The sequence below is a fragment of the Pieris brassicae genome, chromosome 8 (assembly GCF_905147105.1).
Source record: "Pieris brassicae chromosome 8, ilPieBrab1.1, whole genome shotgun sequence".
In the NCBI taxonomy this organism is placed as follows: domain Eukaryota; kingdom Metazoa; phylum Arthropoda; class Insecta; order Lepidoptera; family Pieridae; genus Pieris; species Pieris brassicae.
In genome coordinates this window covers 6671480-6696258 of record NC_059672.1, presented here as the reverse complement: position 1 = coordinate 6696258, position 24779 = coordinate 6671480, and the positions used below count along the sequence as shown (strand labels likewise).

The 24779-nt window shown below is 35.4% G+C and overlaps 3 protein-coding genes across 5 annotated transcripts in view; all 3 read right to left on the bottom strand.

The window, feature by feature from the left end:
• Positions 1-7743, bottom strand: part of LOC123712955 (beta-1,4-N-acetylgalactosaminyltransferase bre-4-like) — a 112766-nt gene extending 105023 nt beyond the window's left edge. Inside the window, exon 1 of the mRNA XM_045666367.1 lies at positions 7479-7743. The gene's annotated coding sequence lies outside the window, so the exon portion shown is untranslated. The remainder of the gene's footprint in view (positions 1-7478) is intronic.
• LOC123712956 (beta-1,4-N-acetylgalactosaminyltransferase bre-4-like) lies at positions 5830-13657 on the bottom strand. Its single transcript, XM_045666369.1, has 7 exons — positions 13602-13657; positions 12414-12511; positions 11433-11613; positions 10809-10931; positions 9686-9781; positions 8301-8492; positions 5830-6219 (listed from the first exon to the last, which is right to left on the bottom strand). Exons 2-6 carry the CDS (start codon positions 12472-12474, stop codon positions 8333-8335), a joined length of 621 nt encoding a protein of 206 aa, XP_045522325.1. The 5' UTR covers positions 12475-12511; positions 13602-13657; the 3' UTR covers positions 5830-6219; positions 8301-8332.
• Positions 13658-18121: 4464 nt separating this feature from the next.
• On the bottom strand, positions 18122-24772 carry LOC123713648. Of its 3 annotated transcripts, none has more exons than XM_045667422.1 (3): positions 21404-24772; positions 19459-21334; positions 18122-18164 (listed from the first exon to the last, which is right to left on the bottom strand). In XM_045667422.1, exons 1-3 carry the CDS (start codon positions 24709-24711, stop codon positions 18156-18158), a joined length of 5193 nt encoding a protein of 1730 aa, XP_045523378.1. In that variant the 5' UTR covers positions 24712-24772; the 3' UTR covers positions 18122-18155. The 3 variants fall into 3 exon arrangements, with proteins under 3 accessions (XP_045523378.1, XP_045523379.1, XP_045523377.1); XM_045667423.1 differs by lacking the exon at positions 18122-18164 and having other exon boundaries at positions 19247-21334; positions 21404-23473; positions 24463-24520; XM_045667421.1 differs by lacking the exon at positions 18122-18164 and having other exon boundaries at positions 19247-21334.
• Between the last annotated feature and the right edge of the window lie 7 nt (positions 24773-24779).

Below are 24779 nucleotides of genomic sequence, written 5' to 3'. Positions count from 1 at the left end.
AATTGTCTTATATAATAATAATAATTAATTTTAAAACTTCGCAATGTCAACACAAAACCTTCACAAGTCACAATTTCAGTCACCCTTCATTCTTCAATCTTTCGCTTGTCTCTGGTTAAAAGTACGCCATCTTTGTTTGCCTTTTGTAAATCGACTGTATACAATTCAACAACAGGTTGTTATAGAATAGTGCAAATCTAAAAGAGTCGGGTAATATTGGCTGCTTAGTTCACTTTGAGTATGTGCAAGGAGCGAAGCCGCAACTAATTAATGTTTCAATACTTTCATTTTTACATAACAATTACGACACACATCTCGGTTTCCATATGGCATTTTTTATATTGTACTCTAATTCCGTAGCACTAAGTTAATTGGGATTTTTTTAAATTATATATGCATGCTATAATCCCAATGGGTCACATGGGTCTCCTGTCTGCTTTACACAGGTTTGCTTTTTATAGATTTAAGTGCCTACACGAAAGAATTACTTTTTCGCCGGTTTCGAGATCCAACCTACTAACTAAACCGCGATGAATATTCGCAAATCAAATCCGCAACATCCTCGCAGAGTATCTATTAAACAACCAAATGAAACGTTTTTTTTTAAATAATCTCTCACCAAAATAGTATAGATTGTAGAAATGCAATTCGGATTATCCCCTGAAGCCTTTCAAACGCACGAAGTCTTTTCCAATTGTATTGTTTCATAAAAACTTTTTCGTAGCTTTTACGTTTTAAGTACTTTCTAAGCCTTTGATCTACGAAACGGTATTTTTTCACTTAACACGGCTTCCTATACAAGGCTCATAGTAAATAGGTTTTTAGGTTATACTGAAAAAAGGAATCGAGAAAATTTTCTTATTGCATGAAAGCCTACAATTTAACAGCGAGCCGAGTGGATTTTTTTTAACCTCGTTACACTTTCATTGTATTTAGAGTTGCATAAAGGTGGTATTTTCCACGTCGTTAGTATTTTTGCATAATTGCTTAATTCATTTACGAATAAGGAAAATAGACAATGATATAGGCTTCGCACATATTCTTGGCAACGCTTTTTCTCTGTTTTGTGGGTGAAATTGAAATTCATCAGTTGATACCCCACGTATAAAATACGCAAGCTGCTTAAATTTTTTTCGACTCTGCGATGCGTAAGGAAAAGAAGACATTACAGATAAAGTCGCAGTCGTATAGATTACTAAATTAAATTATAATGGTTTTCCTGTCATATAATACTATTAAAGTTTTCGTGTTTTATTTCTAATGTTCTGGGTGTTTGTTTTATACTAAATGACCCTGAGATAAAATCCCTCTGATAAACATTCACAATATGAATGATAATGACATTAGCTTACGCAGGTCACGTGACTATTTCCACACAAATTCGATTGCTATCGCGTTACAAGCGTAGGTTTTGTAACCATAATCATGAAACTCACATCTTTTTGATAGTTCTCTATAAAGGCAGCACTACACTACAATTAAAAAGAATTTCAAATGAAAAATAATCTATGTAATAGGCTAGTTTAGTCAAGTCGTAAAAATTAGGTTTAAAGAAGTTTATTCTCATTAAAATTAAAACCTTCGTACGCTAAAAGCCATAAGTCGTACCAAAAAACTTTGCAGGCGTATTCGGAACGGGTCGCCTACTGCCCGGGGTCTGGGTCTACTGTACTGGGTCCCTATCTCAGGAAAGGCTGTTGTAAACACTTTCTCCGAAATAAGTTATATTTTTGCGACCATATTCTGCCCTGATTTTAGGTATATGATCTGTATATATATAGTATATAATTGAGTAGTATATGTGTATTTATTAATATTATAATGTTAGTTACTTCCTGTAAGAACGCATTCCTTCACCTTCGTCACGTGATTCCGCTTAGTTCGAAATATTCACGCACGGAGCGTTGCTGTAGTCTCCAATACATTAATTATTATATATTATGGTATCAGTGACTAACTAAATATATAATAACGACTATTCTAAATATGCGTTAGATAACACAATGTTTATTACGTAGTGGCAACTGTAAATTGTAGAATCAAGGTTAACAAAATATGAACTTAACTAATTTTCACATCACATTCGTGTTGAACTAATTTAAAGCCACACATTACATTAATTCATATAAATTTGATAACCGTTGCTGAACGGGACAAGGCGATCAACTATCATAACTCTAGACTAGAACTAGACCTAGATTCGACTAATATATCTATAGTAGTAACTAAAACAGATATTTTTCCCATCCCAGCCCATCAATTCCCCCCTCCCCCAGAATATGAAGATGCAGTTTAAACAGAGATTACCCCAGGGGGGTACCACACGTTTCCGCTGTGGAGAATCCCCCTCTGAGCGTCCATCATCGGAACAATCAGTATTCGGTGGTGGATGCACAGGCTGCCCTTCGTATTCTGGGGTGGGCAAAAACTGCTCAAAAAACTATAAGTTTCGATCTCGGGGCAAACGGAAGAATTTACCGAAGGCATCCCCTTCCACGCTCTCAGTGGACTTTACCAATGTTAGGGGGCTCAACTCTAATCTTAACGCGGTTCACTTTCACCTCGAAACTGCGAAGCCGGCCTTATTCTTCCTTACTGAGACTCAGATATCCTTCCCGGCTGATACTTCCTACCTCTCCTACCCGGGGTACAAATTGGAACATTCATTTGTGCCGCGGGCGGGAGTTTGCGTGTACGTCAGAGAGGATATCTGTTCTCGTCGCCTCGGGTCGCTTGAAGGAAGGGACCTATCTAGCCTCTGGCTGCGCGTAGACTGCGATGACCATCCGCGATTCTACGCATGCCTGTATAGGTCCCATAGCGGAAATACCGAAACTGAGCGACTCATTGAGCACATCCAAATGGCTACAGATTCCCTGCTCGAAGGGGTTCCTACCGCTGAAATCGTGATACTTGGCGATTTTAACGCTCACCATGCCGATTGGCTCGGTTCGGAAACCACCGATCACGCGGGAAGATCCTTTCACGACTTTGCTTTAGCTTACGACCTGTCACAAATGGTCCCTGCGATTACGCGAATACCAGATGTGGATGGTCATAAACCCTCTTTGTTGGACCTTCTGCTGACCTCACATCCGGAGACCTATCAAGTCTCTGTTGACCCGCCATTGGGTTCATCGGATCATTGTGTGGTCCGGAGTACTGTGCCTACTACACGCCCTCCTCGGCCCCGTTTTTCGGGTTGTCGTCGTATTTGGCACTATCGGTCAGCAGATTGGGATGGGATGCGGTCTTTCTTTGCGTCCTACCCTTGGGGGCCTATGTGCTTTTCGTCGGAAGCTCCAGATTCCGTCGCTGCCTCTGTCGCCGAAGTGGTTCTGCAGGGCATGGAACTTTTTATTCCATTCTCTGCGGTGCCGATCGGTGGCAGGTCACAGCCCTGGTTTAAGCGTTCTTGCAAGGCGGCATCGCGTCGAAAGCGAGAATGCTTTAATGCATGGGCGGAGGCGGCGATATCTTGTGATGCCAATACCAGCGAACATAAAAAAGCATATAACTCAGCCTCCAGGTCCTTCAAACGGGAAATCGCTAAGGCAAAGTCAGAGCACATCGCCAGATTTGGCGAGAGATTGGCCCAACTCCCTTCTGGGACTCGAGCCTTCTGGTCTCTCGCCAAAGCTGTACAAGGGAATTTTTGTCAGCCATCGATACCACCGCTGCACAGAGAGGATGACTCGCTCGCCCACACTGCGAAGGAGAAGGCCGACCTCTTGGGCTGTCTCTTTGCGTCCAACTCGACTTTGGATGACCGGGGGAGATCACCACCGGCGATTTCGCGGTGTGATAACTCAATGCCGGAAATCACATTCCAGCAACGTGCTGTTCGCAGAGCACTATCTTCCTTGGACATTCATAAGTCGAGCGGGCCGGATGGTATCCCTCCAATTGTGCTGCGTACATGTGCTCCTGAGTTGGCTCCGGTCCTGACGCGCCTTTTCCGGTACCTGTACTCGCTCGGCACTGTCCCGAAGTGCTGGAAGACCGCTTCGATACATCCGATCCCTAAAAAAGGCGATCGCACTGATCCATCCAACTATCGCCCAATCGCAATAACCTCCTTGTTCTCCAAAATAATGGAATCCATTATTAATGGCCAGCTCTTGAGTTATCTAGAGGGCCACCAGCTGATTAGCGATTATCAGTACGGCTTTCGTCGTGGTCGTTCAGCTGGTGACCTTCTAGTATACCTTACTCATAGATGGGCAGAGGCAATTGAGTCCAAGGGGGAGGCACTAGCGGTTAGTTTGGACATAGCGAAAGCCTTCGATCGGGTGTGGCACAAAGTACTGCTCTCGAAGCTACCAGCCTACGGGCTTCCTGAGAAATTATGCGACTGGATCTCCAGCTTTCTAGCCGATCGGAGCATCAAGGTCGTCGTCGACGGAGCATGTTCCGACCTTAAACCCGTGAATGCTGGGGTCCCACAAGGCTGTGTTCTGTCCCCGACCCTGTTTCTTCTGCATATCAATGACATGTTGCAACTTAGCAACATTCATTGCTATGCGGACGACAGCACTGGGGATACTCTTTACACTGGCCGGGCAGGTATTTCTCGGGCAGTTGTCGATGAGTACCGGAACAAACTTGTGTCTGAAGTCGAAACTCTTTTACGTGGAGTCTCGGACTGGGGTAGACTAAACCTAGTCCAATTTAACCCCAAGAAGACACAAGTTTGCGCGTTTTCCGCGAAAAAAATACCCTTTGTCGCTACTCCTCTTTTCGAAAACACTCTTCTTGAAGCCATAGCCAGCATCGGAATACTTGGCGTTGACATATCGAACGACGTTCAGTTTCGCGGTCATTTGGAGGGAAAGGCTAAATTAGCCTCCAAAAAGCTTGGTGTGCTCAGCAAGGCGAGACGGTACTTCACTCCGGGCCACCGCCTGCAACTCTATAAAGCGCAAATACGGCCCCACATGGAATACTGTTCTCACCTCTGGGCGGGGGCTCCCCAGTACCAGCTCCTTCCACTTGACCGTATCCAACGAAGAGCGGTTCGAATCGTCGATGACCAATCCCTCTCCGAGCGGCTCGATCCTTTGGCGTTGCGTAGAGATGTGGGGTCACTCTGCATCTTCTACCGCATTTACCATGGAGAGTGTTCAGAGGAGTTGTTCGGATTAATACCTGCAGCTGAGTTTCAGCATCGGACGTCGAGGCAAAATACAAAATTCCACCCGTATCACCTCGACGTCCGACGTTCCACGACTGAGCGTTTCTCAAGGCAATTTTTGCCGCGCACCACCGCTATGTGGAACCAGCTGCCCACTGAAGTATTTCCGAACCAATTCGACTTAGGGTCCTTCAAGAAAAGAGCGTACAAATTCTTAAAAGGCCGGCAACGCACTCGCGAGCCCTCTGGCATTGAGTGTCCATGGGCGGCGGTATCACTTAACATCAGGTGAGCCTCCTGCCCGTTTGCCCCCTATTTTATAAAAAAAAAAAAAAAAAAAAAAAATTTATAAACACTATCGTTTGTAAAAGCTAAAATTACTTCATTTTCATTAAAAACTTTTAAATGTGTTAAATGGCGATAACTAAAGAACCTAATAATCTGTATGTGTTTTCCCCGTTAAAACGTAAAGTGGCTTAAGGGACTCAAACAAAACTTGTATTTATAATTGATTCAAATATCTTTTAAATTCGTAAACAAATTCCATCTGTATGTTAAAGAGTAGCGTGGAGACATACTTAACGCCGCAATCAGCAACAAGGTCAGTTTACAATAGAAGTATAAATAAAAAATCTTAGCAAGAAATAAAGCATATATCTAATTGACAAGACAAAATACGATTAACAATTATATTTATTTACAAATATAAGTTGTATAATATATTTACTAAAGTATAAAATATATTAAGTAAACCGACTATTATAGAAAATCTTGGAAATACACAACCAGGTAAAAAAAATCGGCGCCTAATTTTCCGGACGACTGCCTGCCTCATTCTTTGAAGTGCGTCGAAAAGCGAAAATCAAGTAGAAAAAGTTCAAACAACAAAACGCGTTTCAGATGATCAAAATATAACCTGGGAAATTTAACTTTTTATTTGTATATTTCTTGAAAATGTTGAAGTATATACTATATGTAATGATACAAGCACATATAAATGATATGATTACTAATAATTTTTGTTTAAAATCCGCCATTGTCCAAGGATTGGGATGGGAGGAAGGGATCTTCTTAGGCAGGGATCTCTGAAACATTTGTAGAAAATTATTTATTAAATGAGTTAAATAAATATAATTTAATAATTAAGGTATTTAAGGAAGATTAGATAGCAATTAAAGATAAAAAAATTACATGGGGCATATTCTCAATGAATAAACAAAACTTGTATTTAGTTAGTTTAGATAAAAGACAAACAGCCTGATAAAATTTAAGTTGGGGTTTAACTTTAAAACAATGTTATGAACGTTCTTGCAAGCATCAAAATTATATATGCCAAATACCAAATAAGTCTAAACATTTCGAAGTATGCAATGGTATGTCTTAAAGTTTATTTTATTGGTTAATTTTTAAAGAATGGGGTTTATTTGTAGAAGCTTGAAGTTTATTTAAGCCAGTCTTAGTACAATTATAGTATATATAAATGTACTAGGTGACCACTTTTAACTCAATAGGTCACTTCCTCAGAGGTACTATGTACAAATCAAGATATGCAGTTAAGGTCATTTCAATATGTAGTATTGCTAACTATAAATATCTCTTTGTGTCGCCGGAATATTTATAAATAGCCTATCAGTAGGTTTCCTCTGAGACCTAGCAATTTTTATCCATCATATCAATTTCATAACAGCAATTACTTATCAATAAACCATTCACATTCGTAGATCATTAACACAGGTCAGTTTAATCAGGTTCAACATTGCGAAAACATATTTCTTAGGGTTTGTCCTATTAAAAAATAATGAGTATGAAACATGACCTGTATCACCTGTATCGGATAGTCTCAGAAGTATTGAGACTAGCCTGTTGACTATTGCAGGTGGGTGCGCTGAGCAACTTATCCTTTAATATATAATGGAGAATATAATAATTATTAAAATTAATTTAATTACTTTTCTTAAGAATCTACTACATTAAGAATAAGTATGGAATAGAAGAAGATCCATTTTAGGGTTAAATAAAGTAAAAGTAGAAATTTTAAATAATAAAAAGTTATGTTTGCACTAGAATTCATATAAAAAAGTTAAGGTAAAAGTAATTTTTGTGGGTGGAAAATATAATTTTACTAAAATTGACATTTTAATTGGGATTTAATAGGATACGCATTTAATTTCCTTTAATAAAATGAAATATGTTTGCCAAACATAATATACTCAAAGATGACATTGAAAATAATTTATTTACATACTTATCCCTCACTGGAAACAATCTAAAATTAGATTTTTCCTCAGCGGCGATAAATTCGATGTTTACAATAGTCATGAGGAAAAAAATCATTCATACTGACCTTTATAATTCTTCGATATTGGCTTTCAAATACCTTGTGCCAAAAAAGGGTGAAAATTTGCACATAAAAACCAGACAGTTCAGCAAAAAAATTAATGTTATGTCCACTTCGTAAACACACAGTTTAGGTATAAATTATTTTAATTTACACTGAACTTAATACGACCCGAATATTTATAAAATTAATAAATAATGAAAATACGGTGAAAGTGCGGAATTATAAATGATAACGGAAACGCAGCAACTCGTCGGTCACCCAGCGCAAGCTGCAGTACTTAACTGACGTTTTACGTTTCTTGGCTTTGTCAATCTGTCAAAGTTCAAGCTGTCATGCACCACTGCAGATATAAATGTTGCTACAGTTGATTTTAAAATATTTATAGGCAACGGTTTTACAAACTAAACTATTCATTACAAACAAGCACGAGAATAGAAAAATACGTAAATCTTTTGAGTAATGTAGAGAAGACAACAGTTATTCATGCACTGTTGGATCAATATTTACAGACTTTATATGCGTGTATCTATTTATCAAGCTGTGTGACTAATGAAGTACTGAATAATATGAAATATTATACTAACATTAATGTTTGTACTATTTGCTCTTTAGTTCCTGGGACTTGTATATTAATGGGCAACACATCGGCGCTTTGATATATTACTGCGCCTGTACGTTCCGTTTCAGGTCTAAATAACAAAATTTACCCGATGTTGGAAAAAACAAATCTTTGTTCATATCATGACAGTTTGAAAATAAGACAGTTTGTGTAATTAAAGTTATACTAAACAATAGGTTAGTTTAACGGCAGTCTTGTTTCCTTACCTAACTTTCAAATCTAACCGGAGTTAAATTTTTCATTTAAAATATATTTCCTGTACATTTTCTTTCTTTGGATTTATATCAATTACTAAATGTGTATATAGATGCAAAAGGGTGACTGAAATGACTTTGAATTTCAACGATGATATTCCGTCCTTTTTAGATCTTTTTAGAGCTGTTCTCAAAAGTTTGTATCTGTAAAAGTAAAAGTATAAATTAATTTTATGGCGCCCCTGGCAACCGACAGTTAGATTACGTGGTCTATTGGATACTCAATGCTTTCGCCGCCAGATGGCAGAGTTTTGAATTCATCAGCAATCAAAAATTTAAATCAGCGAATAGCACCAACTCTTGCGCTTCTTTATTTTTAAGCTAAATGTATGTGCATTGAAATTTTCATCCAAAAAGGTCATATTTAACGCTGATGGAAATTATTTCAATAATTATAATAATTTCTACACCAAGTTTTTTTTAATTTCATTGTGCAGTATGGGTTATCGATTTATGTAAACCTTACTTATTAAGACATAGATAAAATAAAATATTTTTCTAATTAAAACCTATAAATGTTATTGAGATCAAATTTATAGGTATTTTAAGTTATCTACCAATAGTTATCTATATATATAACCATCGTAGGTATTGCAGATAAGCCAGTACAGTTATTTAGAGATATCGATAGAAGGCGTGTCCAATGCACAGATAATATTCATGATTGATAACTTTATATACTTGAAATAGAATTAAATAATATGAATGTTTAAGTATTATAAACTATTATATGGTTTATTAATATAAATATTATTTTGACGATAACTAATCCCAGATCCTGTTACTTCCAATAGCGATAGCCATTGCCATCCCAATTTCAATGTTAGGGTTTTTTTTAAGGATGCGATATACGACAGAGGTATTGAGATATCAGCATGGAAATTGGAGACAAAGACGTCGGTATCAGTATTGCTATCGCTATTGGAGTGTACAGCGGTAGTCTTCCCGGCTATACCTATTAGACACTAGGAGTTTGTTGTAACAAAACAAATTTTGTAAAAATAACTTAGGTTTCCTCTAGTTTTTTTTTACTCTTTACTGACCAGTAAAGGTTAATTTACATTAAGGTTCTTAAAGTTTTGTTTAAGCAATTCTCAAAAGGCCGGCAACGTTGCATGCCATCTGGCAATGTGACTATCGCTTGACATTAGATGAGTTTACTGTCCGTTTGCCCCTGTTATTTAAATTATATATTTTGACTACACAATTATGGTCTGAATTGGCCTTACACAATTAATACACATTAAAATTGAACTAGTCTTTTGACAGTAGTGAGTAACTTGAAGACTTTGCCAAGAGCTTAACAATGATGTAATAAATAATATATATATGAATACCTGTTTTTGTTTGGCGCTTGCTTCACATGTCGTAGCGATGTATAGAGCGCGATTTGCTTATCGTATTTCGTTACGGGAATACCAGCCTCGTGTAACCTATTATTATTTATAAATAAAAATTTATAAAACATCTATAATTTGTTCTTGTTTAACCAGGTTGGAGTAGTGGCCGTGTCTTCGAATGGCGGGCATCTTTCTATTGCATTGAATCGCTCCAACTGTGATCGAAACATAGTTCCAAGTTGGAACCTCCAACCAGAATGATTAAAAACCCGGAAGCATCGTGTAACAGATATTGTAGGCTTATAAGCACTTGTCTATAAGACAAAAATAACACGAAACAGATACAGAAATCAGAGGATTCAACCGCGCCGGGACTACAGCCCTAAGACTTGTAACCTACAATAAATTCTTGATTGAAAAACTCGACTGAAAAAATTGTTCATCTAATTTGGAAAATAATTTGAGGGCAGGCGGCCTCCACTCCTTTGTTGCCCCAAGGCCTCCAAACCTCTTAATCTGGCCCTGTATTACATGTATCTATGACTATCCAATGTTACCAATGTCTGGTTAGCACAGGTACAACTTTCGGCAAATTATAGGAATGAACATAACAGACACAAACTTCAAAGAAATATTGTTGAACAAAAGCTTTCTAAAATTTTCTGTAAAAATTATACAAAAAGTTGTTAGCTGTAGTACTTAATTATAGTTAAAATACCATTTGGTATATTATCTATACGCAGATAAGTTCCTTAATACCACCTACGACAAAATAAAATAAATAAATCAGTGGCGCTACAAGTTAGATTTCTGTATGTTAAATAATCATGTGTCAATCTAATAGGCAAGTAGATGATCAGCCTAATGTGTCTGACACACGCCGTCAACTTTTTGGGTCTAAGGCAAGCCAGTTTCCTCACGATGTTTTCCTTCACCGTTCGAGCTAATGTTAAATGTACACATAGAAAGAAAGTCCATTGGTGCACAGCCGAGGATCGAACCTACGACCTCAGGGATGAGAGTCGTACGCTAAAGCCACTCCCATCACTGTTCATCAACAACGAAAATATAGTCGGGGAATTAGAAAAAAGAAAATATTTAAAAAAAACTTATACGTTACCTTTTATAAATATCATCATCTTCACCACCCCAGCCCCAATACGAGTTGGAATAACCGTTAACTTTTGAAAAATGTTTTACGTCCATAGCAGATACACCACCATACAATGTACGGAATGTTGGGCTGAAACACAAAAAGGCAAAACAAATTTCATGTTTAATTTATAGATATGCTGGAAATAAATGCCTAAAAGGGGGACTATTCAATATACCAGGAAATGATGTATGGTGAATTCCGATTTAAAGCTATTTTATAAACTAATTCATTTCTCAAATGCAAATAGTATAGAACTTAAGTTACATCCTTGGAGCACACCAAAAGATTCTGAGTGCCATTCTTGCCATACATGCGACGATTTGAGTGAGATTTTTTCGTATAAGGTAAACAAATTACAACAAGTTTCCATGAATACCACAATATAGAGTTATCTAATAATCAGATTTTTGCCAATTTTTAAAGTCAGTATAGAGACGACATTTTCATTATATTGTACTTTACCTCGGGCTAGTAATAGGGTCTGTGATAGTAGATTTAAATCCAAGCTTGATTGCTTGGACCCTTGAACTCTTGGTGACTACAATTTTCTGTAGTCTTTTAAATAAAACAGTCTCAACAACTACTTACTCTTTTTCTTCCACAATAGTACCGCACATGTTCCTCGGCCATATCGGGCACGTGTAGAGGATTCTATCATCTAGAGGTAATAGGTCAACATCATGGAAAATTACGCATTGCCATTTGCCTAACTTCATGACTTCTTTGAAGCCAGCATTAAAGAGTCGCCCTCTGTTAAATATATCTATTCCTGAAAAAATATCGCTTTTATCCACTTTACATCTATCGTAGCAGCATATAGCCTCCAGAAACCAATAGACTGTGGAAAATTTTACAAATAACTATCCGAATCGCACTAACAAAGTTAAGACTCGCGAAGTGGTAGTAAATGTAAATTTAGAATTTAACATCATTTCTGTTGCCGTACATAAGTGTACTTGTTTACCTATATGAAAGAAGTTATTTTGAGTTTGAGTTATTCCGACCGCTAAGCATTTATACAACTTCTCAACAATAGCCACTAAGGTCTTGAGACCAGTCAGTGATCCTTCCTTTAGATCTGACATAGAGCCTTTGCTAATTCGAACGTCTAGTTCCTTAAAATGACGCGTTCATTGAAACAAACTAAATGTTAAATAGATTAGACATTTTTTTTTCGTAAAAGTCTTTTTAAATCCTATTTGTGTGAGACATTGTCGTGTAAAATGTGATTAACAGTAACAATAGTTTAATATATTTTGATTTAAAATGATGAAAACCAATAAAAAATTACCCATCGAGTACGTTGGCTACCATGAGCGCATGAGCCAGGATCGGGCAGTGCAAAAAATATACCTACGCGGGACTCTGACGACTAAGGTGGGCCAGGTACAACTGGATCGATAGAGAGGAAGGTGACCTGCTGCAAGTGAGCCAGCAATTGGCGGAAAGTGGCACAGGACAGGGAGAGCTGGGAGTTTCTCGGATGGAAGACCAGAACAAGACATTTTCAATCGCAGAGCCATTGGAGTGAGTCAGCGTGTAATAAATAATATTATACTTCAAACTGACCAGCTTGTTCTATAATAAATATTCTGTATTCCAACTTTTGTTTCATTAAAAAAGGATGCATATTATATAAAAATATCCGTAGATGAAGAGCGCGATCTCTGTAACAAGATGTCATTAATTTTTAACAAGAATCTATAACGAGAAATAATTATAACAACAATGGTTTAATAAAGTTCAGCTTCAATAATTATTTTTATAATGTATTCACGATACAATTGTACCTTGTCCTAATTGCTAGAGCGGGCGAGTCATTATTGTGGTTGTAGATTCGAACCCCGTCTTGGTTCACTTATCATTCGCTCATATGGTGAAAGAAAACATCGTGAGGAAGCTGGCATGCTTTAGACAAAAAGTTGACGTGCGTCAGCCGTAAAAAGCTAATCATCTACTTGATTATTTAGACAAAAATTTCACAAAACAGACACAAAAATCTGAGGTTGAAGATCAAGAGTTGTTGCGCCATATGTTTTTTTGTCGACGACATTTCATCCATTTTCCATATATTTACTTTGGAAATTTAATGAATTATAATCGAAAGATGAACGTAATAAATCTCTCTCCATAACTGTTGAAGTTTTTCATATAAAAGTTAATATTACTCTTTTTAATTTCACCTATTTTTTGTGCTAAGAATACATCTGTCGTCACGATAAATGTAAATATACCACATGTAATATTTCTCCAATATATCACATAATTATTAAAACATTTATTTTTAATCGATTTAAATTAATTAATTAAGTTATACCGTGATCATCCAAGCGAGATTGATACAATATTACTTTTACTCTTGTAATTCGTTTAATACTATTGAACAAAGAACTAAAACGATTTCCATTCACGATAATTCAAAGCATGAAATAATAATGATTCTATTAATTATCATTAAAGGCACTACGGGTCTTAGTAATGTTTGGAATTTAGAAAATGAAATTAAATAATTGTGAAAAGTGCAACAGATAATTCCAAAGATTTTCGGATAACCGGAAAATCTTTATTTATAAACGCTGGGCAACTATTACATGAATAAATAAAACAATACGAATTACTTATGAAAACCATTCACGTACGCCACAGATATAGAGTTTGTCCTAATTCAATTTACTGTTTACATAATGCCTACATATTGTATTGTTGCCAGAAAAAAAATACCAGTTCAGAACCACTAACGACAATTCAAAATATTACCTGTAAGGCACTAAAATGGCCACCTTATGCCTAGGCCGACAATCCCTAGGCCTATAATACCCTCCTTTAAGCACTGATGGATATATACGTTCAAGTACATTTTTCGTAATCAGCCTGTTTATTGGAGTTTTAGCTAAAATTAAATTGTCTATGGTTACTGCCAGATTTCAATTAAACTTCGTTCCCGTTTTTGTCTTTTATGACCAGGGGCCGCGCCGACCCTTTGTCCGCGGCACATACGCGTAAAGACAATAAGGGTGCCGCCACACAATAATAATATACACAGCAACATTTTCTTTGTAGTGGAGCATCGATATGAAAGTAATAAGCACACATTTATATAACAAAATATATATTTCGCTTATTGTACACCGTACACGTATCCTAAAATAATATTTACGTTTGTGGTTTAATTTAAGATAATATAGCCATATGATGGTGATATATAGTTTTGGAGAACATTTTATTCGGTCACAATTAATAAATAATAATAAAAAATACGTTGACGTACATCCTAAAGAAAAAAAGCGCTTCATAGGTTTAGCACACAGGCTCTGCCGGGGGTCGGCGCGGTCCTAATGAGACCTCAATTACTAAAAATACTCGATAACCTTGTTTATAAAATAAATTCTAGAACAAAAGTTTTATTTAAATATTTTATCGCTTTTTAATAATTATTTTCGACAGCATCTGTATGCTTTTTCACGATGGAGCTGTCTCCATAATAATAATCGTTTATAATCAAATAGACATATAGAATATATATATATACCTACCAATATATGTATGAATATATATATAGATCTACTTGAACAAAAAAATAAACAAATTAAAAACGCTGTAAATAAAACATTTTATATAAATACGAATATGGAATGTTAAACATTAGTTAATAAAGAGACACGGACCATGGGCGGATCGTAAATTTGTGGGGCTCAGGGCAATTACGGGGTAATTCCCCGTTCCGTTTGATAGATGCGCATCGCACATTAATCTCAGGGAATTCCAACATAGGGATTGTATTTTTTTAAAATTCAGATATTTTTTTTTATTCAAAATATCGCCTATATTGTTCTCTGTGGCCAATGGGGGCTGTTTGTTGCCACGGGGCCTTGGGCTGCAGCCCAAAAAGCCCTTAAGTAAATCCGCCCCTGGGTGAATTTGTATGTGGTATGAATTTGTGTCTTGCCAAGTACGTCTTACGTATATTATTTATATAGGATATTACTTACCGAAGGTGGTATTTATAGAGCACATTGCAAGTGTTTCGTTATAATCAAATGGTTCAACTGAAAATAGAAAATACAACTTACTTTAAAAAATACTATTAATGGACTACATTACACAACAAATATTTTATTCAATTAGTATATAGTGCCCAAATATAGTGGCCAAATTGAATAATTTTTTGGATTCAAATTTTAGGGCATAATGCCGTACTGTCATAATTTACCTATGATGTAACTACAGCTTCCATCGCAATGACGTGAAACATCTCAACCGACAACCCTTATTAATAAAATTAACGTGATTTAATATTTTTATATCTATTCTTCCTCACAACCTGAAGCAATGTTTCCCAATGCTTTTTGCGCCAAGCCCCATCTTAGCCTATCTAAAATTCTTATGCCCCCCATTGTAACATACATAATTTTTAACGTTAAATTTATTAGACTTAAGAAACTTCTATCATACGTATTACGAAGAAAACACTAGGAAGTTGTTAAAGAAACACAATAAATAATGTTTCTAAACATTTAATGTAAATCTGAAATTCAAATAATTTAAATAAATTTGCCCCCTTGCCTAGGCGGGTAACACTGGCCTAAAGCCTAAAGAGATCTTAACCTTTTGAGTTAGTAAAACTAGTTCTAAAACACTACTTTAAAACTGTTAATGCAAATCTAAGTTTAGATTACCTAAAACTTTCGTAGAACCGTTCCAACGCTACTATGCTATTATGTGTGAGTTAACTAATAAGTTTTGCCCAGAAAGGAAGAAGGTAGGTCATCCCTTCCACCCCTTCTACAGTTTGGCAAAGCCATTTTTTCTAATTTTGCAATTACTTATAGTAATATATACTCAAGTATATTTATCGCTTTTTATATCAGAAATTTGTAAGAATTCTGTCAGTAAGCTATAACTATTAAGTATACGTAATAGCATGCTGTTTTCCTGTTAAAGGATGTACGTATACGTATACAATCACTTTTTATTGCTATTTTTATGTGTTGGTATTTTTTTTAATAAATGGCTAACTAATATTGTATAAAATTAGCCCTGATTATTGTAAAGGCTATTGGGCCCACGCCCCACAGCGGGCCAATTTGCTTGTTAATGAAGGGAATGGAATTTCGATTTCAGTTTTCAATAATTTACTTACTGTGTTTCGTTAAAACTTTCTAGTACATCATTTCTTCCTAAAACCTATAATCTAAGCTTCTTAAGTAAACAATAAAAAAGTTAATATTAAAAATTATGTATATTAACATAGTCCCTGTCGTGGACTTTATAGTTATGACGGAATACACACAAAACAATAGCCGACTTTGTAGTGTTCAGTGTCGCTACTTTGACACCCATATCACACAATGTACGCAAAATGTATCACTTCTAGGACCCATGCTCTATATTGACAAGTCGTTTCTACATCACCTTTCTTAGTTAAGGTTCCCGAATTAGTCACCGAGGTGGTAAATAAACTTACCGTCCTCCATCAACATCTCATGTTGGTACTGTTGAAATATCTTCAAAGACAATATTAGTAGTATCACTATTAAGATAATGATTTGATGTTTGTAATCCCATTTTACCTGCTGGCTTGATTCTTTTATAAGACATTCTGTAAGACTCGATGCATGTCGCTCTTGTCCTGACAAAAAGTATGTAAAGAGTTTATTTTTATTTAATATACAAAATATTAACACACAAATTAAGTGACGGCGGTGAAACCCAACAAAAAACAAAATATACTTAAATTACTTTAATCAATTACAATTATTGAACTTAATAAAATATGTCAATTTAATCGGCCCAATATGGGCCTCAATAATCTATATTTTAGACTTATTAGATTACTAATTTGAGGATTTGACCGGTCCGATATGAGTTATCGATCGAAGCTGTCTCAAAGTCTGTTGTCCGCTTCCTTTTATAATGCTATTGCATCAGAGTCTTGCGTATGCGAAGCAAAGGTGGTGCAATGTATATGTAACACACAAACAAATCAAAGTAATATAGTTCCTAACGAAATTATGTCACGGTGACAAACGTACGTAAAAAGAAAATGATGCGTAAAAACAGTGTGTTTGACATGATGGGGTAAAAGAAGCCATTTTAATCGACTTAAAATAAAGTTTGTTTAAAATCCGACGAGCATTTTTTTACAATATGTTTAATGCAAAAACTAGGCAGCGTTATTACATCAACTTCTTTGGTGATTTCCTCCATTGACAATATCGTGACAGTAAATTGAAAGAACATGGAAATAGTGACGCACTTAATATTTATTCATATTAATTATAATGATTTATCTACAAACGCAAGAAGGATTTTATTTAACCATTTTCGTTTATATATTATTACTAGCGGACCCGACAGACGTTGTCCTACATATTTCATGCGATCTAAATGCGAATCTAAACAATTAAGGGCTCTACCCAATTGCATATAAAAAACATATAAAAATCGGTCCAGTCGTTAAAGAGGTCATATCAAACTGCACACGGTGTGCAAATTAAATTGAAATCGGTTATGTAGTTTAGGAGTCCATAGCGGACAAACAACTTTACGCGTAATTTATATTTATTAAGATAGTAAAAATTAATATATACGCTTAGTACATTTATTTACGGTTTATTTGAAAAATTCGGCGCCAGGACATGAAAGTAAATCTACTTATTTTTATATAAAAGGAGGCTCTCCTGCCATTTGCCCCCTGATGTTTAAGAGATATCATCCTCCATGGACACTCACATTGCCAGAAGGCGCAGCCAGCTTTTTAAGAATTAGTACGCTCTTATTATGAAGGACCCTAAATCGAATTAGTTCGAAAATAGCACGGAAACCGCCTTAAAAAACGCTCAGTTGTGAAACGACGGACGTCGAGTCCATACGGGTGGAATTTCGTTTCCTGCCTGAACGTCCGATAATGAAACTCAGCATTCTCCATGTTAAATGCGGTAGAAGACGCAAAGAAACCCATCAAGACGAAAAGTGATTGATCGTGGGTTTCCAATCGCTCCTCTAAGAGATGAGTGTTTTTTAGCAGAAAACGCGCAAACTTGTGTATTCTTGATGTTAATAATATGGCCATTGAGTAGTGTTTGGTATGTTTTTTTTATCTAGATTAATAAATAAATTAGCTAGATACATACTATAAGTACAACAATAATAACAAGGTACTTCACAAAATATAAAAATCATTGTATATTTTTATACTTACTAGCCAAATTTCTCTTTTTAATTAAACACTTCAGAACCTTACGCACAGGCAAGTAAAACATTATTAATCCATCTCCAAAGCAACTTCTCCATTAATGTTATTGTTTATACTTATACGTCCTGTAAACAAATGGATATCCCTTCGTAACATAACGATTTTCAAGTCTCGTAACGCGTTATTATCTGTAACTCTAGATTAACGGCTGGAATTTCCGTGGTCCGTGCAAGTTTAAAAACATAATTACGATTTCTGCGCATCTAATGACAGGCATAATTATTTGCCAAATTCTTTACCATGAATTTAGCATAGTATTCTAGGGAATACCTTGAAGCATTTTAAATAGAGACCGACTGCAGAACGTTGATGAGCGTCCACATTTTAATGCTATTAAATCTTTTTGTTTTGTTTCTATAGTTATACCAAAAACAGTTGAGCGAGGTACTTATTATACTTGAAAAACTAATGTTGAAATGGACTTTTAGCTTATAGATATTGAAGAACAAGAAGCGACGCGACGTCCATGGTATGTCACTCAAGTTGATTTACAATAGGATTTTTTTACGTAAGCAGTGTGAATGTCAACTGTTCTATTATTCTTTTTCTCCATTAAATTATTAGCCGTCACCATGCAACGTGTTTACTTATAGGTAAAACAACTGAAATACCCTGCACCGCTAGTTTTTATATATATCTCAATAACAATAAGTTTAATATAGACCTTCCCTTTACTTGAAACAATTACCGCAAAGATTGTGAGAATACAATGATCATAGAAATCTTAGAGACTCAAAACAATGCCACGAATTTTATCCGTAGCTGATTAAAACGGTAATTACTGTAATTTGTTACTTACGTCTTGTTTATATACGTACAATAATTAAGAAATTGCGTAAGTCTAAACGCAATTTTCGTTGTTAATTGAATGACAATACGTTATACGCTTATTAATAACTACAAAGTCCGTAAAGATTAGTGCGTATGATCCGATGACATCGCTCGCAAAACGCTCAGGCTTACTGTGAGCTTATTAATTTACTACCCATAGTTTATAAACCTTAGGTTTATTTTATGGGAAATGCGTCTTAATTTTTAATTTATAATGTACCTTCTTTCCAAGGCAATTCTCCACTAATTGAGTGACATGTGAGTAAAAAAAATAAAACAATTCAAAAATAAAATCCTGTAATAGTGAAACTGATAATCAAAACACAAAAATAGTATAGGCAAATGTTTGTTATTTTTTCCAAATTATAGTTAGACAATAATCTTTTGGATTTCTTCATCAAGATTCAAAGCAGTGAATTTGTGAGTTTTGTGCAGGATTTTACACACATTCGGTTCGTTTACTAACTTTGCTATGTAAATACTTTTATTATCTGTATCTATTTCTAGCCGAGACATAGCGACTTTTACCTGTTCAATATAGGGCGTAACCCTCTGTTCAGGTAGCAAGTCAAAGTGCCATGGAAGACATATTTTTAATACGTTCCATATAACTTCTTGACTAACCGCGTATACCAAGTTAGGGTCTGGTTGAATTTCAACCTTTTCTTCTTCAACAACTTCTTCCTTTTCTGGCGGTTTCTCCTCCACAACCTCAACTTCTTCCTCACAAGGCCTACATATAAATGTTGTCTTTACGTCAGTTGCTGATTGTGCTACTTTTACTTGGCTTTTCTGCGTTTTAGGCAAGCGGGCACTCATTGTACTTTCAATTTTCTTAGCTTTAGAACCAGTCCCCTTAACTTTTTTACCTTTTTTGTCTTCATTAGGTGGAGGTGAATACTCCAGCTCTATCAATGTTGTACCTTCACACGTATTGACCACATTTGTTACCAATGTTTCCATAAATTGCGTTGTACATTTCAGAGCGCACGCTAGACATGCATCTTTATATTTTTTATCTTTTATTAGCTTACAGATTACTTCCTCACAGTCGTCTAATGAGTAACAAATTTTTTTACCCACTGACATAGAAAGTGCTGTGGCGAACCCTTCGATGGGGTTAGAATTTTTCGATACTCCTAATAGGAAAGCAGAATAGTTCATCACGTCCTCGTCCGTCTCATAAAGTTCAAACAAAAAGTGCTTTATTAAATTATTGCGTAACTTTGTACGACTGTCATTTTGGTCATCATCTGATTCAAACCAAAATCTCTGACAAACAAAATCATTTCTATTAATTAATTCTGTTGAGTTATGGTCTTTGCAACGAATTTTTTTTCGTAAAATTAAAAGTTCATCTGTGCTTGGAAATCCTATGTTTAGACAGTAGACGAGGAAATCTCTCCAATCAATATACGTGGTCTCACCAAACAGCAGAAATACCAGCTTTGGTACTTGCTCAGGGTTGATATGTCTCCAGGTCTGAGGAAACATAGGCCCCTCACAGCTTTCTTTTCCAAATATAATAAAATCTTGCAAAACGTATATAAAGGCTTGCTGTAGAGCAATTCCTTTTGGTGCTACAATTTTAAACATTGCTCGTAATCTACTTAACTGTGTTATTTTAAATTGGGTCTCAATCTTCAAATCTCTTGGAGATCTTTCAGCATCACCAATAGATTCCTCGGGCGAGAAATGTAAAAGATTTGGATCAATGATAAATACATCGTCTTCTAGAATTAACCTGTCAGGGATTCTTTTTCCAGCTTCTACTGCCATTTGTAGGAACTTACATAGACGATCGACTGATTTGATTTCATTTAAGTAATAATTATTTATATCCATTTGTACATCAGTAAAAGCTTTATAAATATTGTCATTGAATAATTTCATGTCCCTAGAACATTTATATTGCAACGCAAGAATACGTAAATTAGCTCTAAACATTTCCCCGTTGATTGCCATTGTCCATTCATCAACACATTTAAGGGCATTTTGTTTAAAAATTTCTTCTTCGTTTATAGACTCCGTTGAAGTATTTTCTTCTTTCTTTTTGGCAACTGGTATAATTTTAGCAATTTCACTGTATTCGCGACTAATTAGAGATCTATATGAATCATTTGTGTCCTTTATCACTTTTAAAGCAAACTTTACATTATTTTCTATAAAGAGGTTAAAAGGGTTATTGCTATAATCAATTTCAATATTTCTTAATTGCAAATCTTGAAATGTATTTTTTAACTGACGAAAAACTTTGTCCTCCCCCCCTTTTTTGCTCCCTGAAGTTTCATCTGTTTCTCTCATTATCTTTGAAAGTTCTTTGGATGTAAGACGATCAGTAGGAGGCAATCGTTTTAACATTGCGTAGTAAAAGTCATGAAACGATTGAAACGTTAAAATAGATCTGAGAACAATTAAATATACAATCACAATAAGGCCAGGTAATATTTTACTTAATAAACTATGGACTTACCTATTTATTTCAGTTTGCATACATGATATGTAAGTGTTAACCATTGTTGTGAGCTCTTCTAATGTCCAGTTTTCACATATAAGAGCCTGTCTCTGTCTTTCAGCAAATAATTTTCTTTCGTCACATATTTGATTTAATTTAGTTTGCAGTTCTTTAACTCTACAATGCCATTCATTTTTCGTCAAATTAACGTCCCGCCAATCATTTTCAAAATTATTGTATTCTTTTTGAAAGTCACAAACTAAGTCCTGTTTTCCAGATGGTAGGGTTATTATTTGTTGCATTTTATCTTTAATAAACCTTATATAGGGCACTAAACAATTCATTTGAAGACGAATTGACAAAAAAAGTTGCTGTAAATCGTGAATGTAAACCTTTTCTACCTCCTCCCAACATGTTGCCAAGGCAACGCCTATACCTTCTGAAATTGGTATTTCTCCATAAACCCAATCTTCCTCACCAGCAGCGATTTTAATTTCTTCCACACTTACAGTAGTCTTTGTTAATATTTCACTCTCTTCGTGAACACTTTGAAGAGATATAATTTTATCATCATCCACATTAAGTTTTGATTCTGGTGCTTTAACAACTTGTAATTCACTCGGAATAGAGGTTTTACTAATTTTGGAAGCACGTCGCATTCTATCTTTAGATTTTTCATTCAAGACTTCGGATTTTACAATCTTTGATTTTGTTCGTTTGTCATCCGAGGCGGGAAAGTCGAGTAAGCTTAGAACGTTCTCACCAAACAAATTTTCATAGGATTTTAATGGAAGTGTTAAATCACCGATGATATACTTGCATATTAGAGCTAATTGCTCTTTTTCTATCACTTCATAGTACATACTATAATTAATTCCTAACGCAGCATAAAATCTATCAATAAATTCAGAATTATCTTCTGTCAATTCCCAAACAACGACTTCTTGAAGAATATCTTCAGTCTCTTTTAATTTCATATAACAAGTAAAATAGCTTTCAAATGGTTTTTCCATTCTTTTTTTATGCGGATCTTTAACCAATTTTGATACTCTTATTTCTTTGTATGTATCGGTCTCTACCTTACGATGTTTAATTATACTCTCTTCTAAATATATTTCATCTCTATCATCTAGTTCTGCTTCATCAGGAGGTGCATTACCGCAAAAAGTTTCTTCAAGTATTTGTGTTTCACGATAATTATTTGGATAGTTTATAATAACAAATCCGTCGATATTTTCTTGATCCTTGATATATTCAACTATCATTGCTGCAAGCAAATAATCAGTTAATGAGTCTCCTGAGTACAAGGTATTGTATGTATACTGCCCAAGCTCAGCTCCAAGAGAAAGAGTAATTTCTTCTTCTGGTATTGTTTTAGGTGTTTGTGTTTGTTTAACATTCGCAGGTATAGGTCCAGAGATAACAGACATTGCTTCAGTACTCTTCATTACAATATCATCTTCAGCTTTTAATAATTTAATTATCTCTTTACTTTCTTCCTCTTGGGCCACAGCAATAAACTTATCAAAAGATAAGTCGATATCCGTGCAACCAATCATTTCTGTTTTAAATTTTCGCAGGCAAAAATTTATCGCAGTTTCCAGTCTGACAACAAGGATTCGTCGTGTGTTAAGAAGGGTCTGCATAGCAAGTGTGATTGATCTATCTGGAACACCGCACAAAATAGCTTTAGTAGAAAATTGTGGCAAATTTGCAGGTGGTCTTTGAGGCGGGTAAGGATATTTTATGTCAAGCAAAGTATATACTAAATGTCCAAGTATACGAGTTCCTAAAACTTCGTACTTTTTCTCTTCGGATTCTGATTCATAATTTGGAATAAGGTTATGTAGTGTCCAAGGATGTAAATAATTGTGGTATTGTGTAAATTCACTATCATTTAAAGCTTCTTGTCGATCAAGTTCAAGTCTAACAATTTCTTCTTCTTCTGGTAATACCTCTTCTTCTAGCGACGGTTGATTAAGGATATCTTCCATTGGATCCACAATATCAAAAATTGGCTGCCGTTTATAATATAAGGTTTTCCATTGGTGTATAAAATGATCTGGTATATCGTCTTCAAGTAGTCGCCTAAAATAAGCAAACTTGGTAGCATAATCTACAATAGATAAAACGGTTTCGTAACATATCTCATAGTAATGTTGTCTTTTACGTTTAATTTTTTCGGCATATAACTTTTTATGGAGCATATTTTGTCGCTGCTTTTCAAAATCTATTTCTACCAAACCCATATTAATTTCTTCTTTAACGTTATCGAGAAACTGATTAAATTGCATTGTTCTTTGTTCAACGAATTCTGAATCTCCAATTATTCTATTTTTCGCCAAGTTTCGGGCTTGTTGGCGCGTTTCCATTATTTGTGTACCCATTTGCTTTTCGAACTGCGATAGTTTCATCACTTTCTTTGCAAATTGGGTATCTAATTTCGATTCCTCTTCAGCAACTGACATGTCCCATAAAGAATTACTAATGACGTTTCTTAACTGTTTTTGAAATTCTTCCGAATCAGATTTTTTGTGCATTTTTGTATGTAAGTTATCCATATAATTATGTGCCCAATCTGTATCTACAAGAGATTTCTTCCTTTCAACATATCGATTGTCTAATTCAAGTAACTGCTCATACGTAAAGTTCTGAAATTTACATGGATGTCTGAGACTAAACTTTTCCATATCTTTTTTATCTTTCGTTGTAATGGATTTTGGTCTTGCATACTTTTGTTGAGCCGTAAATTCTTTGTCTTTCATACTTTGTATCATTTTTGAGTACTTATGTCTGATAAATTCGTATGTATCTTTGGCTTCCTTTTCTTTTTTCCTTTGCCATTCTATAAATAATTTCTCATTCAATAGTGGTCTAGATAAATCATCGACAAAAGGTTCTTTCTCTTCAGCAACTTTGTCAACTTTAAATCTATGATCAATTTTCTCCACCAACTGTGAAACCATCTTTCGTTCTCGCCTTATGAAATCTGTGCGATCCTTTTTATCCAAGTGTAGGAACAGTTGATAAAAGAGGCGTAGCAGCGTGGAACCTCTACCTTCCATAATATTACTTACATCGGCGTCCGTTAAACTCAATTCAATATCTTGTAACCATTCTCTCAGAAGCCTCCAGTTATTTTTAATATCGTCCACGTAGTCACTCGCTCGTATATAATATAACTTGTCATCATTAATGACGTAGTAGCTTCGTAGGACGCAAGCAATTATATGACCATTTTTCATTTTATCGCCAAATTCTTCAGCCTCCCATTTTATGGGCCGCTGTAATCGTTGTGTTAGCCACTCCTTTAAAACCTCTGCCATATCAATATTGATATATAATACAATTAGTAATTAAATATTTAGTAAGATAAGAATTTCCTAGACATTTT